Source organism: Anopheles moucheti, chromosome 2, assembly GCF_943734755.1.
Source record: "Anopheles moucheti chromosome 2, idAnoMoucSN_F20_07, whole genome shotgun sequence".
Lineage (NCBI taxonomy): Eukaryota > Metazoa > Arthropoda > Insecta > Diptera > Culicidae > Anopheles > Anopheles moucheti.
In genome coordinates, this window is record NC_069140.1 from 91,311,135 (window position 1) to 91,327,540 (window position 16,406).

General features: G+C 43.5%; 1 protein-coding gene across 2 annotated transcripts; it reads left to right on the plus strand.

The window, feature by feature from the left end:
- The first annotated feature begins 905 nt into the window (after positions 1 to 905).
- LOC128310642 (uncharacterized) lies at positions 906 to 14,680 on the plus strand. Of its 2 annotated transcripts, none has more exons than XM_053047334.1 (6): positions 906 to 941; positions 6,150 to 8,661; positions 8,749 to 9,366; positions 10,670 to 11,655; positions 11,718 to 11,875; positions 12,036 to 14,680. In XM_053047334.1, the coding sequence occupies exons 2-6, from the start codon at positions 6,313 to 6,315 to the stop codon at positions 12,272 to 12,274; spliced, it is 4,350 nt and encodes a 1,449-aa protein (XP_052903294.1). In that variant the 5' UTR covers positions 906 to 941; positions 6,150 to 6,312; the 3' UTR covers positions 12,275 to 14,680. The 2 variants fall into 2 exon arrangements, with proteins under 2 accessions (XP_052903294.1, XP_052903295.1); XM_053047335.1 differs by lacking the exon at positions 906 to 941 and adding an exon at positions 1,158 to 1,178.
- Positions 14,681 to 16,406: the final 1,726 nt, after the last annotated feature.

Consider the following 16,406-nt stretch of genomic DNA (forward strand, 5'->3'; position numbering starts at 1 on the left):
AAGCAGACTTTTTATAGAAAATTTATATTTACCAGAAGTAGAGGCGTTTCCCACCATTAGGGTCTGTATCTAATCGTGGAAGCTAAACTATTTTTATGTCCCAGGTCTTGTGCCTTGTTGCTAGCACTTGTTACTAGCAACGTTAAATAGTCTATTTCAGTCACATCAGTTTAATCATTAAATTTACAGCTTGGTTCATTTCTGTTACAAGTCACGTCTGCCATGAAAGTCACGTTCGCCGTAACTATTCTCAATCCTTTTACATTTCAAAGTCTACTACCCATCGGCAAACTGAAGGTATCGCCATGATTTTCATTTCATCCCGAACCCAGCTTGAATATCTGAATCAAGGAGTTCCAAATTCGACACCATCGTTACATTTCAACTTTATGTTGTAAACATTCCCGGCCGGATTGACCGACCGTTGCACGATGGTGTACATACGGACATGAAAATGATTTTTTAATTTACATATTTTACTAGTTTTACTAAATAGATAAATTTTCATAGTTGTTCAAATATTTAACATTTCTGAATCATTGCGAAACGATTTTAAATTTAACGCAGTTAAATATCAAAGGAATAGCATTTATTTCGTTTCCCATGATAAAGCTTTGAGACAATAATAATAATATTTACAGTTAGGAAAAATAATTGAACCATCTAACAGCCATAAGTTTCAACTTGTCTTTTTCATTTCACTTCAATACTGTTTATATCGTGTGAAATATTTAAATGTTCGCTTTTGCAGTTGCCAAAGAAAAACAATGTCCACAACTTTAACCACGGGCGACCAGTGTGCGTTTGGAGTTGCGCCAACGCAATGTTTCATAGTGTGCGTGGTCTTTTGTCAGATTTTCTGCTTAATCAGCGGTCTCCCTTGTGGATCGAGATCAATTGTGTCTCTCTGCTCCATCGATGCTGGTTGACCACGAACGCAGGTAAGCATTGTGCCGGAGTTGCGTGTGAGTACCCAAAAGGGAACGACCAAACGCTAAAAGGGCGAGTTTTCGCGGGATCGATAAAATTGGTTTTTGGATCACGTCCAGATTTGTGTGTGTGTGTGTGTGTGAAAAAGCGGAGTTTCGAGAACTTAGTTCAATGTGGTCAGGCAGTGCAGATTAACGTGCACAGGTTGTTCAGTATGAGAATGTTGGCGGAATTGGAAAATGGCGCTAGTAGGCAGAGGAACGTGGTCTTGTACATGGAGTAGATCGGCATAATTGCATGCGTTTACTTTCCTACCTTTTAGTATTAGCGTGCCCGCGAGTGGTTGGTGTAGAAAGTGGAAGTGCCCATTTTTATGGAAAGCGCTGGCTCTGCAGGAACTGGTGTAACGATAGAAAACTGTCTCGCTGAAGGTGTGTGCGAGCGTGTTTCGCATTTGCTCTTATCATCGAATTACCACTACGTCTCGTTCTGTGTTTGGCTATGGCCGAATGAAACACGAGATCAGGTGCGATGTGCATGGTTGGAAGTTTCGTAGCAGGCCAGGCAGCGATTTTGCTTAGCTTACGGTAGCAATATTCCTTTGAGCTGGATTCTAGTGCATTTTCGGAAAAGGTAGTGCTGGTTCGTGATAAAGGGTTTTAGATTCAAGGAAAGCCCTCCGTCCCGTAAAATAGATCATCATCTGCAGATAGGGTGCAATTAAGCGAGGTTAGCCAACTGGTCTGCTGTGTTTGCGGAAGAAAGAGATCAGCAGCGAGAGAGAGCGAGTGTGTGAAGTTAAGCCAGTGCAGCAAAAAAACGCGACCGTGCGTTGGGGATATTATTATTGTGGGTCTTCGCGAGATGTGGAACCCGAGATATTGCAACGTATACAACCGGGATTTGCTGGGAATATATTGGTGGTGTTGGGCCGTTCGTGCTTTTCTCTTTCGGTATTGTGTGTGTGTGTGTGCCTGCATACGTGGCTCTGTGTATGCGCGCGCCGCTTGCTTAGATAACGCCCAATGCCCCCGCATGTGCCCGTGGTGGTGCTGCATTCCTTTACAAAAGACAATTCACGGTGCTGTGTGGCAGTGCAATTAATTGAGAGGGCGGGGAGAAAGAGGCCTTTCGGGTGCGTGACGTGTACAAAATTGTTTGTCGATGATGAGATTTGTGTGCCCCGTCCACGGGCTGATAAGTTGTTGCTATCGCGAACGCGAAAGGAAAGTGACAGCGTGGGAGAGATTTCTTCTCTAGTGGTCACAAAATCTCACACGCTACTGGGGAACTGCAGAGAGACAGAAAATTGCATTGCTGTTGGGCAGCATAAAACATTAATTTTAGTGATATAAGAGCGCGGAGGTCAACATAAGAATAGAAGGTTTTATCTTTCTGGAACGAAATGTTTCTTCCTAACATCTTCTCCAGTGTGCGTACGGTTGCTGTGATTGAATTTTTAGCCCACCGCTTTTCTCCCCACACCTTTTTTACAGTCCCTCCCTGTCGCTCTCACACATACTCTTTCTCGCTTTGTCTGTCGCCTGTTGGTCCGCTGAAAAATGGTTACGGTCAATGGCACACTAAGAATGCGTGTTGCTGTTTTTGCGTGTCAAGAGCAGGCATTGATATTTTTCACGAGTTTTTTTTCTCAACCGTCACAGAACGGACGAATTCAACCAATCAATCTACATTGCCACCAACCACACCACACGTGTGGTTGCTGGTGTGCGTGAATTATGTGCATTGAAGCTGCGTTTGCAGTTAACACACCCCGCGAGCGAGTGATTAGCTGTTCTTCTCTCGTTCTCGCTGATAAGTTTTTTCATCGCCTATTTAAGAGCGGTCTAGAAGCGTGCGTGGTAAAAGAATGTGTGTGTGTGTGTGTGTTGTAAACAATGTAAAAGTATGATGACTGCTCGATGGCGGAGCGACAACGTTTGACGACGATGCGTGTTTTCTGAGGAAGGAAAACCCCCCCGGGGGAGGGGTGGTGGTAACAGTGGGGTTTGTTTATACAACTAACGCGCTCCACCGACAACAACCCCTTTGCCGCCCGCTCGCTTTTCCCTTGCGGTTAATCATCGGCGCAATGTTGCTTATGTTGCGAGACTTATTTAATCCATAAAACATGTCGCACTGTTTTAAACAAGGCCTTATTTACGATACAATAACCTTTTTGTAGGTCATTCGTTTTTTGTTATTAGAGATATACATTTTTAAAACTTAATTCATTTTCAAATGAAACTATTAACGATAGTAGCAGCTGTAGGAAATAATTGTTCATGTGTTTTATCTATTGGTATGCACTACTACGTGTTCTGCTACAAACATTATGCATTGCATCCATCACCGGGTAAACAAAGTAAAAGAAGGTCAACAAATCACACTGCTAATTAGTATTTCATCATTCCAGATTTTTCGATCCACATTGTCCGACAAGGAAAGTAAAAAAACGCACTCCAAAACCCCGCGTTGTAGTGCCACAAAGTAGAACAAAATGTGCAACAATTTTATCAAAGAAAGCGGCACAACTATCAACAAAAAATTAGGACCTTTGTCACGACTCTGGAAGTCCCCGTCTCAGATCGCTCTGCATATGCAGCATGAGTTTTTGAGTCTCATGCATTTGTTTACGTTATTAAAAGAAAGCAGCATAGCGGTATTATGATGAAGTCAATCGATTCACACAAGAGAGCGAGAAATTTGTAATGTCAGCAACAGTTAGCGCATATCGATAACAAACCGCCAAAGAAAAATGTATGGTAAACGACTGCCGCTCCAAAAACTAGAAACGCGCCTTGTGGCAGGAGGATCATCACGTTGAATCACGTCACACACATATTAATTGATCGAAGCTGATTTGCATTCCACGATTTGGATATGGAAAGTGGGCAGACAGCGCACGTTAATGTATGTGGAGCATTAGAGCAGTTGGGAATGAATGCAAATACACCCGGCAGAGTGTAGATTAACAGGCGCTAAAAGAAAGCAACCTACTTCTGACTGTTTTTGGGTGCGGTTGTATTGTGGGCCATTGTTTTTTTTTTTTTTCGCGCCGGTGACGCAAAGATCGATTATGGGGGTTATTGATGTGTACGAAAGCATTTTGGGGTAGAAGCGAGTTGCCCCTTTTTTGTCCACACACACACACACACACACACACACCACTCTGTGAAGGTCGTTAAGCAGCTTAAGTATCGACAGTCAAGTCTCTTAGTGATGGAGTTACAAAAATGTCGAAAGTTCTGTAATTCTAGACACCTGCTTTATACTTTGCCGATTCCTATTTCCTTTGTTTGGTCCGTTATTATTGAAAGATTTCAAATTTCCTGCTGACAAAGTTTGAGTGGATCGGGTTTCCGAAAACCATTGTATTGGTTTGCATTGCTTTTTGGACATTTATTTTGGTGTGCATTACATTGGATGACTTCAAATGTGTTAAGAAATACCGTTATTTGTTAGCCTTAAGGGGAATGATCAGTCAACGAGTTAGGTAAAAAGTATTTTATCAAAAATGTTCATTTATCAAAAAATATTAAAATTAACATCGAAAAAGAGAACATATTGCACGACAAAAGAGGACAGTGTCACTATGCAAACGAGAATATTCTTTAAACAACATTTTTTCTGTAATGTTAAAACACGATTTCTGAGATGCTTTTAGAATATTTATTCCGATAATTGCCTCTCAAATTCCACCGTTACACGAGTTAGCATAAAGTCAATTCTTATTTAGCCAGTTTGTAGAGAAACTGTGCAAAAGATTTTGCATACAAATCGGAACAAATTTGATGGCAATTGGAAGGAAAGTTTATGGGAATTTGTGAGACTACTTTGTCCCTCTTGGAACGCCAATCTGCTACGATATTTTATTGATGAAATTTAATTTAATTTCTTAAAATGTGTTCACAGTTTTTGACAACACCACTCAGTCGTTAACTGACCGCCAAAAACAAATGAAATAGGTTGCATCTCTTTGTCTGTCTACGATCTGCATCGTAAAGGATCCACTGGTGTTGTTTTCGATACTTTGGCTTTACCTAACGCACGAAACGCAATGGAAAAGCATCATTTCATGGCTTCATGGCTTCTTTTCTACATCGCTGTACACATGTTGGCCAGGCCAAGGGTGTGGTGGCGCCGGGGGGGGGGAGCCCGGGAAACTTTGGGTGAACGATTTTCTCGTGATCGATTTGAACATTCTTTCTCGATTGTTCCCGTTCCGCGCGGATCGGTAGTTTCCGCTGTTTCGCTGGGCAGTGCAATTTTCAGCTGGCTGAGGTGAAACATGATTTAACTGCGTTTGGAACGTTTACCGAACGGCACTTTGTATCACTGTTTTTTGTTGTTGTTTTGTTGTCTATTTTTGAACATTTGCAACAATTGGGGAAAAGCAGTAAGTGTGTCTCTTCATTGCGAGTTGTTGGTGAATGGTCTCTACTTTTGTTACAATTCTACAAATTTTATAAAACTGTAACAAAAAGCTTAATCGCACTAATATAGTAAAAGTAAACTTAAACTATATGTCACCGACATGTTTAAAAACGGTTGTCCAATCGAATGCAACAATGGAAATGGTCCACGCATGCACGCTTCGACCAACAACTACGGGTTGGCATTTGTTATGTTTCCCTTGGCTTGCGTTGTGTGTTTACCTTCTGCCAGAGTTCCCACTCCCTTACCCCTACTATACTCTCTCTCGCAACATCCGATCGACTAAACGTCTTTTTGGGGCGAGAGTTGTTTGTTTCCATTAACAGCTGCGACTGCTGCTGCTACTAATGCCGGCCGTCCGTCTAATATGAACATCGGACAGAGAGAGAGAGACGAGGAGGATGTACGTCTTGGGTACGATGTACCGTTGGAAAAAGTGAAGTTAATTGCCCCTGCTTCTTTCCACTGGTCGACAACTCGCCCACTAGCTCTCCTTTCGCACGTTGCTGTCTTGGGAAGAGTACCGGACGACGAGAAAAAGTAATCACCGGAATGGAACGGGCAACGTAATAGAAAATGGTTTCAATAAATGTGTTAAGCTTTGCTTTGCTTCTGTATTGCAGTCCGCTAGTGTGGCCCTGTGTCTATCACAGCTGGCTTTTTGCTACGTCAAGGGCTGTGCTAAAGGAAAACTGATCACTTATCTGTAACATCGAACTTTGACCAATGCGATTCATTGAAGGACGTTTCTGCGTGCTTAATCAGATCTTTTTTTCTTGCAGACGCAGCGTACAATCGTACAATTGTCCAGAAATATTTACAACAAAACCAACCGATCCGATCATCTGATCTCAAGTTGATGTACGGCGGTGGACGCCTTCCGGAGCGTCTTCCACAGTGAGCGTTTTTTCCGCACAAGAGGATAACACAGACAACGTCTCAATAATGAATTCGCCAAAATCGGCCGCTAGTCCGGCCATTTCGGAAGAGGCACAGGCAGCCATCGCGGTTATCCGTGCGCTGGTGGCCTCGCGGAAGGAAACGTCCAACGTGCTCAGCGTAATGCGCGACTATCGGCAGCTAGAGGGCGATCCTCTACCGTACCGTAAGTTCGGTTTTAGCACGGTGGAAGAATTTTTGCTTGCCAGCGACGAGTTCGTGATCAAATCGAGTGCTGGTGAATCGACCCGCGTTTACATCAAACCGAACCGCGACTCGGCTCACATCCAGCAAATGATATCGGCACAAAAGACGACCAAAAGCGGAGGATCCGGTCGGAAATCGAACTTTGTCGCGCTGCGCCAACCAACAGGGCCATGGAGTACGAAGGGTTTCTCCAGCCAGACAACGGCGTACAGTCGCATCTACCAGCAGATGCCAAACAGTGGCCGAAACAATAGCAGCACCAGTTACACCCCGAAAAAGGTCACGTTTGGTGAAAAACCTGCTATCGCTTCCCCTAACAAGGGTGGTGTCAAATCGCAAGGAGTTGGCGCGAATGCCGGGAATCCGCCCGCCAAAAGTCAAGGGAGTAGTCAGCAGTTGCGACCAATCACTAAGACTAAAAACGAATCGGTTTCATCGCGCAATACGAACTCTACTTCGCCCGAAGCCAACAATAACAGCCGTGCGACGAAGAATCTAAACGGCACAGCAGGACAGCAGCCACGGCAGCTTGAGGCCAATGATTTACGGCACAAGCTGAACGATGGTACCCGCACGAAGAAGGATTCCAAACTGAACGGGGCTGCAACCGGACAGCAGCAGCTTGTGGCCGGTGATTTACGGCACAAGTTGAACGATCGGAACGGTACACTCAGCCGTTCGTCGGTCGAAATGCGCCAGCCGGACAAAGCACTACCGACCGTTTCGTCCACCACCGTTGGGGTAAGTAACGCCACCCGCCAGGGTGTTTCGGTTGCACGAAAGCAGCTACCATTTGCCGTAGAAGACAAAGGCACTAAAAAGCCACAACCGAAAGCATTATCGAATGCACGAAATGCAGCGCAATCGAACGAAACACCTCGCAACAACGGTAGTAACAGAACGAACGCCACCGTGGCTGGATCCGGTCGGGTGCTTCCCTTGACTACGCCGATGCCATACCCTCCGCTGCCACTGATGTCAATTGTGGTTCCTCCAAACAACGTACGCTCCTGTGTAATGTTAAAAAGCGTGAATTCAAGACTGAACGTGCCGAAGGCCGATTTGCCTTCCGGCACCCCCATAACAACGCCAACCATTGGACTTACACCAGCAGCAGCGGCAGCAGCAGCAGCATCATCCGTTCCATCGTATCAACGTGCCCAATCCCTTGACGAAAGAAAACCCATTTCCTATCCAAACATGGTCGGCCGCTCAATTTCGATTCCACAACCACCGAATATGGTGCCTTATGTTGTACCGGCACCGAAGCTTTCAACGTTGCCGGGTAAAAAATCGCTGCAGGATCGACTAAAGCTCAATCAAGAGGTAGCAGCTGATGATCTGGAAAAGGTCGCCAAACAACAGTCGCCGCCCATCGTTGAAAGCATGGACGTATCTGCGCCGCTGACGACTGCTCCGGAAAAGATATCAAAGACGACCACGGGTCCTAACTTATATTCAATCAATTACAATAACTCCTTTGTGACGTCGACTGGACAACACGAAGGAGGTACCTTTACCTGGGACGATCCGAATGCGACACCGGTTGAGATATTGATGAAGTACAGCATGCACAAGGGTTATGTGCGGCCAGAGTATGGATATTACAAGCTAAAGAGCGGCCGGTACCAGTGTCTGGTGACGGTCAACGGCTCCTCCTACTCGACCTACCCGGAGGACTACGTTAACCAGTTTGAAGGTCAGTTTGCAGCGGCACTGAACGCGATCGAAGCCATCCAGCGTGACGAATCGCGCCTGAAGTACAGCCAGTGTCTTGACTCCGATCGCGATATTGCTCACCATATACACGAGCTGCTGGTAAACTGCCCGCATGGTATGTTCAGCAAAAACATTCCCAACGCGTTCGAGGAAACGCACCGTGCGCTGCTGCCGGACCATTGGTTCGCGATTATTGACCAGTTCGCCAACCAGCTGTTTGTGCTGGAGGATGGCCCTACCGGCGATACGATCGTGTTTGCGCGCGAACTGTTGTCCGGTTCGGATGCCGCCTCGAACACATCCGAAGCACGGGAGATGGCAGTGAATCAGCTTGCGCTACCCTGGGATGAACAGTATTGGAATCTGTACGTTACGAATCCCGTTTCGACGGTGGAAGTTTGGGCGCGACTCGTCGGCAAAGAGTACAGTGTAAGTTGAATGTTTTTCATGTTTGCTCTCTGCAACTTTATATTTATTTATTTATATTTATATCTGCAATTTTTATATGCTATCCAGGACAAAATGGATACGCTTATCACCGATATCGAAATGTCGATGATGGGCGGTCAAGCGGATGGGAAAAAAGATGTAACTGCTGCCGTGGGCGAGTACTATCTCGTGTCGATCAGTGACTGCTGGTTCCGCGTACGGGTGGTGGAGATCAACTACGAAACCAACCAGTGTCAGTGCTTCTTCATTGACATCGGTGACAGCGAACAGATCGCGCTCGATCAGCTGTATCGGTGCGAACCCCACTACCTGGAACTGCCCGCCCAGGCCATATGCTTCACGCTCGAGGGTCTCGAAGACTTTAGCGAAAACCCGACCGCCAAACACATCCTCGGTCAGCGCATCAATCATCGCGTGCTGATCGGCATGATACTGTCGAAGCGCGAGGAGCACGAACGAACGGAACGGATCGACGGTATCGGATCCGGCTCGCTGAAGGTGGTCCTGTACGATACGTCGTCGGCGGAGGATGAGGTGGTGAATCCGATTTTACTACAACAGATCTGCAAAGCCATGCCCGTGCCGGAGTTGAACCGGAAGTCGGTCAACTACGTAAGCATTACGTACGTGGACGACCAGGGTGACGTCTACTGTCAGAAAGATGGTGCGATGAACTATATTCAGGTAAGTAGTTGCAACGGGGGGAGGGGGAGTGTCATTGGTTATCGCGCCCTGGTGGTGGAATGCACTGCACTCCGGGGTGGAAGCGAAGACCGGTGTTGTAAGATAAGTTTGGTTCCACTTGATTGAGCACACCCAGGTGAAAGGGGGTAAGCGAAACCGCGTTGATGGCGGTTGCACCGTATCTTTTACGGTATGATTAGGTACCATCGTCACCAATTAGGCAATTTCAAAGTTCAAAGTTACGTCGATTGCTTTAATTCAAACGATTCGAACATTTTTTTTTCATTTAATTTATTCCACAAACACAACGACGTCAACAGGTAAACACTTGAATTACGGACTGCAATGGGTTTAGTTTCTATAAAACCTCGTTTGCTATTTAAATCGATTATCAGACTACAGTAAATTTGGTCTCAATTCTAAAATTTGTAAAACTTTTTAAAATTTTGATGTTCGTGGTTTATATTAAGTAATATATTAAACTGTTTTCCCTTAAATCTAAATGGCTTAGAGATTTCATGGAAAAATTGATTTCTTTTTCGCAAACCCTATCTTCTTCGGGAGAATTTTCTAAAATATTGCTTAAATAGAAATTCTCTGAAAGAGATAAAACGCATTTAATGAAAACTTACTTAAATAAGCCAATATCGATATGAAAATTACGATGAAACTGATCATGTCAAATTTTTAACAGAAAAAGCTTCAAATATCGCTTCTTCATATAACGAAACATGCAACGTATTCTTCATATAACGAAATATGAAATATAATTAGTTAACCATCAGAAGGAGCTAGTACATTGTTAGTAAAGAGAGAATATTTGAATCTCTGATAATTACTCCGGAGTCCAGATTTGTCTCCGGATTACACACGATGTGATTCTGAGCAGTTTACAAAAATTGTCCCAACGTTTTCCATTAATATTTCGGCACTGTTCCCGGGTTTGCTCAGATTTTTCAGTTCTTAATTATTTTTTTTTATGTTTCAATATTGTTTTGTTGGCTTCTTTGATAACCTTAAACAAAGAGATTTTTTAATTTTGTTTGCATGTTCTCACGATTTTTTAAAAATATTTCGTATTTGTGTTTGTGTTTCGCGGTGTTTGTGTAAGTAGCCACATCCGCCCTCTCTGCTCGAATAAGGCTCTGGTGTCGAAACTCCGGAATGTCCCGGAGTTAGATTAAAAGGACACCGGAATAATTTGAATTCTACCCATCACTAATAGGAAAGATGCTTATTTACAAATTTAAAGACAAATACTTGTGTATTTCCTAAACTCATTAACTTTATATTTTAATTCCAGAAACTGATCATCAATCTAACACAGTCGGACGCCCTGGAAGATCAGCACCGGGGTCTGTACAACTCTAAAGCTACCGAACAACAGCTGTACCTGGTGCAGGATGAAACGGACAGCAAGTGGTACCGTGCCGTACTGGATGCGGAAGAATCGGGCCCATACTGTCGGATGCTGTACGTAGATATTGGTTGCCGTCGTCGTGCGAATGTGCACAACATTTACCGGCTCGATTCGCTCAGCCTCGGTCTGCGCAGCTATCCGCCGCAGGCTATGCGTATGCGCATGTTCGAGCTGCCAGGCTGCAGTGATCCCCAAATTCTGGCGCGGCTACGCGCTTTCCTTAAGCCTGCCGTCCCCGCCATGGCCAAGGTGTTCTCGATGGCTTCCGCCATACTGCCGCTGGTGAAGCTCTATGTCCACGTGTCGGACCGCGAGGCAGGCAACAACATTCTAGTGTGCGTAAACGAAGCGATCAAGATCGAGAAGGAGCTCGAGATGGGATCGGAACGCATCAATCTGTCGCCACGCATCGGGTTTACCGACGACGACAAATCCTCATTTAACGGTTCCGGCTCAGACACTACCGCGATTTCGCAGTCCACAGGTACCAGCTATTCGATGAGCAGTACCGACGGAAAGGATCTGGCGAGCCGTTTCGATGCCCTTTACGTAGGCAAGGGTGCAGATACGAAGAATTCCAAAACGGCGGTCTCCTCCGGTCCGCCATCAATGGCGAGTGATAGCAAAGCGATCGCAAAGCTAGCAAAAATAACACTCCCACAGGTTGGGCAGGTGTTCAATGTGAAGGTTACGATCGCCAACAATCCGAAGTTTTTCTTCGTGCAGCCGTACTCTTACCTGCAGCAGCTAGATACGCTCATGCTCGAACTGCAGGACTTTTGCATGACGAAAGCTCAACCGGTTCGCAAGGAGCATGTTCGACAGGGTGAAGCGTACGCGGCCGTCAACAATCTAGGCCACTGGTATCGGTAAGTTAGTAAGGCAATGTTTTTGGCCAGTACGTTTGAATCGTGTTTCTTTTTTTTTGCAGTGCTCTGGTGGTAAACATTAATCCATTTGGACCAACACCGATCCATGCGTATTTTTGTGATTTCGGACAAGTGCAGCAGCTGGATGCAGGCGCGTTACGTGTGCTTCCGGCAGAGTTCCGTGTGTTGCCTCAGCTGGCAATTAAAGCTAAGCTTTATGGTAAGCGCAAAATGATTTTTTAAATAATGTCGTACATAAATTAGTTTTCATCGTAAAGATTCATATTAATTACTATTCACCAAAGAATCAGATAAATTACTCTTCACTACAAGTGGTTTGGTCATGTTGATAAGATCTAATATTATATTTCTTTCTACAGGTGTAAAACCCTTGCACAACGACTGGACCATATCGGACGCGATGCGGTTCAAGGAGCTGACGGCCGATTGTAACTTTGCCACCGTCGTGCGCAGCATCCAGGCGGACGAATTGAATCCCCAGGAGCAGCTAATGGAGCTGGAACTGATCGACGTGTCCACCGATATTGATGTGTATGTGCATAAAATACTCGTTGAAGAGGGTCGGGCCGTTTATACGGCTGCAGCACACACCGTTTAGGAAGAAAATGGTAAGAATGATCGTGTGCGGCTTATTTCGCCGCACACGTCCTCGCAAACTGTTGGACGATGCAAGTAATCAGTCGACAAAGAGCTAAAACGCGACCGTCGTTCAGTTCTTTTTCTTCAGTTGTTATAGATTTATGAAAGAGAAAGAGAAGAATATTTATTACCGTGTGGCTTTCGAACAAGCAGCCAGTCGTCGGGCATAGATTTAAATCGCACGAAATTTAAATACTTAACGAGAAGCGAAGTTTGTGAAATAGTAGACCGTTTTCACGAGCAAACGCAACGGAGAAAAGCATATGTATTTCACGCAATGAAATAGACGTGTTTTGTATTCATAGGTAGCATTCCATTGAAATAGGCAGCACAAACGGTGCTTCGTCTGTTCGAACGAAGAACAAGAGATTAATCACTAACAAAAGGCCGATACGAATACGGCTTTTTTTGGACGAAAGAGGCAGCTAATAGATGCGCAGGAATCGCAGTCCGTATTGGGAACTATTTCTGCCTTAAGTTTTTTAAATACGATTTCAATAACGTTTAGATTTATAATTTTCTTCCACGCGCGCATAACCTTTCAATATACCAACAAAGGTAACAGATATTAGAGGCTTCAATCTTACGTGAAGATGCTATTAACATACTGATTGTGTCACGGATGGAGAAATTATACATTAGACTATATGCCAATTATTGAACCATGTTTCATATTTATTTTGAATTTTGTATTCACGGTTTAACCGATTGCTTCCCCGTGTGTTCACTATTTTCAGAATGAAACACAAAAATCGTAATGAAAAGTAATAATCGTTTGTTACTAGAATGAGGAGTGAAGAGTGAGTGTTTTTGCCAGTTTTTTTTTATTGCATATCGATTTCCAGTACTCTTTAACACGGACTACGGTCAAATATTCTCTTAACATTTAAATAATGTTTTTCTTTAAGAGGCGTTAATATTTTTTGCTATAAATTTTATATCTACCTTTTTTACTCTTGTAAAACGAGAAGTAACAAGAAGGAGCACGAGAGGAGACAAGATAACAGTATCAGGTTTGATAGTAATACTGCTACACTGTACTCAAATTCAACTATAACTCACAACTTTATATATGCCACACACGTTGTTTTGAATTACGCAAAACAAATTGGTTGCGGCACTCTCGAGATATGGAGAAGGTGAAATATTGAATTTGAATGTGGGAAAATACACACTTAGCATTAAAAATGAGTCATAGACTTCGACTTGTGAATGTGATAATGAAACGTAAACAATATGATACGAATGCCGACGATTTTTTTGTTGATTTAGCTTGTGCTATAAAGTGTATACACATACTCTGACGAGAGCGAATAGGAAGAGAAAGGATGTGTGTTTTGCCAATTAATATTTCTTATTGTTTCCCTCAAAAAAAAAAAGAAGCATTATGTATTAGCGTTGAATGTGATAGACAAATCAAACAAAAACGGTTTACAAAAAAACATGAGTGAGTGTTGTTTCCTTCACGTTGCAATGGAAACGACGATAAGCGATGATAGCAACAGAAAAGGTCCTCTTGCTCTGCCTCTTCTCCAACAGTAATGAACACATTAATATTTTATTACATCGTGAGCAAGGAGGAAGTGCGTTTTAGTAATAAGAAGAGGAGGACCTGAGACAGATCGATTGAATACTGTTGTGGTGAGCTTTTATAAAAGATTTATATTGTTTGCGTTGCCCTTTAAAAAAAAACAAATAACAAAAGAGCACTTTCAGCTTGGGCGAGAATGAGAATCTTTATTTTACTGTGCATAAAGCATAATTGCGTTTAATTAATAATTGTTTATCATTTTAGCGATTCATAAACAAAATGTTAAAATTGGCATATCCTAACCTCCAATACAGAGCCCCCCTATACAGGCTTTGAAGAATCGTTACTCTCGTGTCGTATCCGGTACTGTTCTGTGGCTTATATCTGCTTTCGTGTTTAAATCGCAAAAAAATGCTATACTTATTAGTGCGTTATAATGTTACATTTAGGACCGTTTTATAAACATTTATCATTCGCTTCTATATGGCATAATATACACTCTAGTTTTTACAGCACATTCTAACCTAATAGGCCAATAAGCAATAAGCGGACAATAAGCCAACCGACAAGCGGCCAATGATTTCAATTCGATAACGAAACAAAAAACAATCCACAATTTTGAAGAAATGTTTTTATACGAAAAAGAGCGCAACAAAACGATAATGGAACTTTTATATTTACTCCCCACATATATATGATTTACATATGCCGCATATATTATGTGCCTTAAGTAAAGCATGCCGAAGTATGTAGTACGACGTGTATCAACCCGAACGACGACGAATCCCAATATACATGAAATGATGTTACAATAAAACAAATAATGGGCGTGTGTTTTTGGTGTTTGATTTCGTTTATACTTGTTACAGTGTCGCTATCGACTAATATTCTAATAATCAAAGGAATCCGCGTACTGCGTGAAGATCTCTTGTTTTATTTTAATGAATATTAATGAATAAAATATATATAAAAATAAATGAAATACATAAAAAGTCAACATGTATGAAATTACGTTACGCACTGTACTGGAATAACTGTTGTTTGTGAGAGACATCTCATCACGTCAACGATAACGCGCGAGAGCGGAACAGTTGTATTGCTGCACGCTGGAGGGGAATCAATGTAACAATCAATCCGTCGACACATCAATCCAACCGGTCAGCAATTGCTGGCGTCCCACACCACGCTTGGACTGCCGGATCATCATCATAACGAACAGACGGGAGGAAAACCGAACCAACGACCGAGTGGAAAGCCGTCTTCAACGTTGGCTGCTTCCGGAGCACCACAAATGGCCAGTACTGGTACGGGTAGCTGATACAGCTGCGGCATCTGTGAGCGTTCCGACTTCAGTACGGAAAGTGAAGTGCAGACACATCGCAGAATTGTCCCCGACTTAAGTGTAGTGTTAAGGCGTTAGTTTGCGGCAAGCACAAGTGTTTGATCTGTGACGAAATCTTTCCCTCACCGGCGTTGCTAGCTGAGCATAAGCTGTCGCACTGTAAGGTGGGCGCGTCTGGCCGCTGTTCACACTGCAGTCTCCCATTGCCCGATGCACACACCTTCAAGCAGCATCTACAGGCACATCAGCAATCGATGGGAGCACCGGCGACGAGCGGTACATCGTCGAATGCAGCGACCGGAGGAGCAGGAGTGCAGTGTACGGGTAGTTCCTCCGGTGGTCAAAATGTTGGGAGTTCTGCATCAACAGGTGGCAGTGGTGGTATCAATCGAACGACGACGTATCTCATTATACATGAAACGATGCCACAATAAAACAAATATCGGGCGCGTGTTTTTGGTTTTTGATTTCGTTTATATTTGTTACAGTGTCGCTATCGATTAATATTCTAATAATCAAAGGAACCCGCGTACTGCGTGAAGATCTGTTGTTTTAAATTAATTAATATTAATATTAATGAATAAAATATATATATAAAAATAAATAAAATATATAAAAAGTCAACATGTATGAAATTACGTTACGCACTGTACTGGCATAACTGTTGTTTGTGAGAGACATTTCATCTCGTCAACGATAACGCGCGAGAGCGGAACAGTTGTATTGCTGCACGCTGGAGGGGAATCAATGTTATCTCTGGAGGGGAATCAATGTCATCTCTTTTGAAACCTTCTCCCCTGGTGTCAGAAATCGGAAAACAGGTGGTTTGTATGGCATTTCGTATCGGCGGAATGGGATTTTGAGAGAGACGAAAGATTCTTTCCATTTGAGCGTTCTCACTTACGCTAGCGATCGTTCTCGTGAGTTTGATAGTATGTGATATTACCTGCCGATGTAGTTGACTGTATTGCACGCTGGAGGGGAATCAATGTTATCTCTGGAGGGGAATCAATGTCATCTCTTTTGAAACCTTCTCCCCTGGTGTCAGAAATCGGAAAACAGGTGGTTTGTATGGCATTTCGTATCGGCGGAATGGGATTTTGAGAGAGATGAAAGATTCTTTCCATTTGAGCGTTCTCACTTACGCTAGCGGTCGTTCTCATGAGTTTGATAGTATGCGATCTTAATTGCCGATGGAGTTGACTGTATTGCACGCTG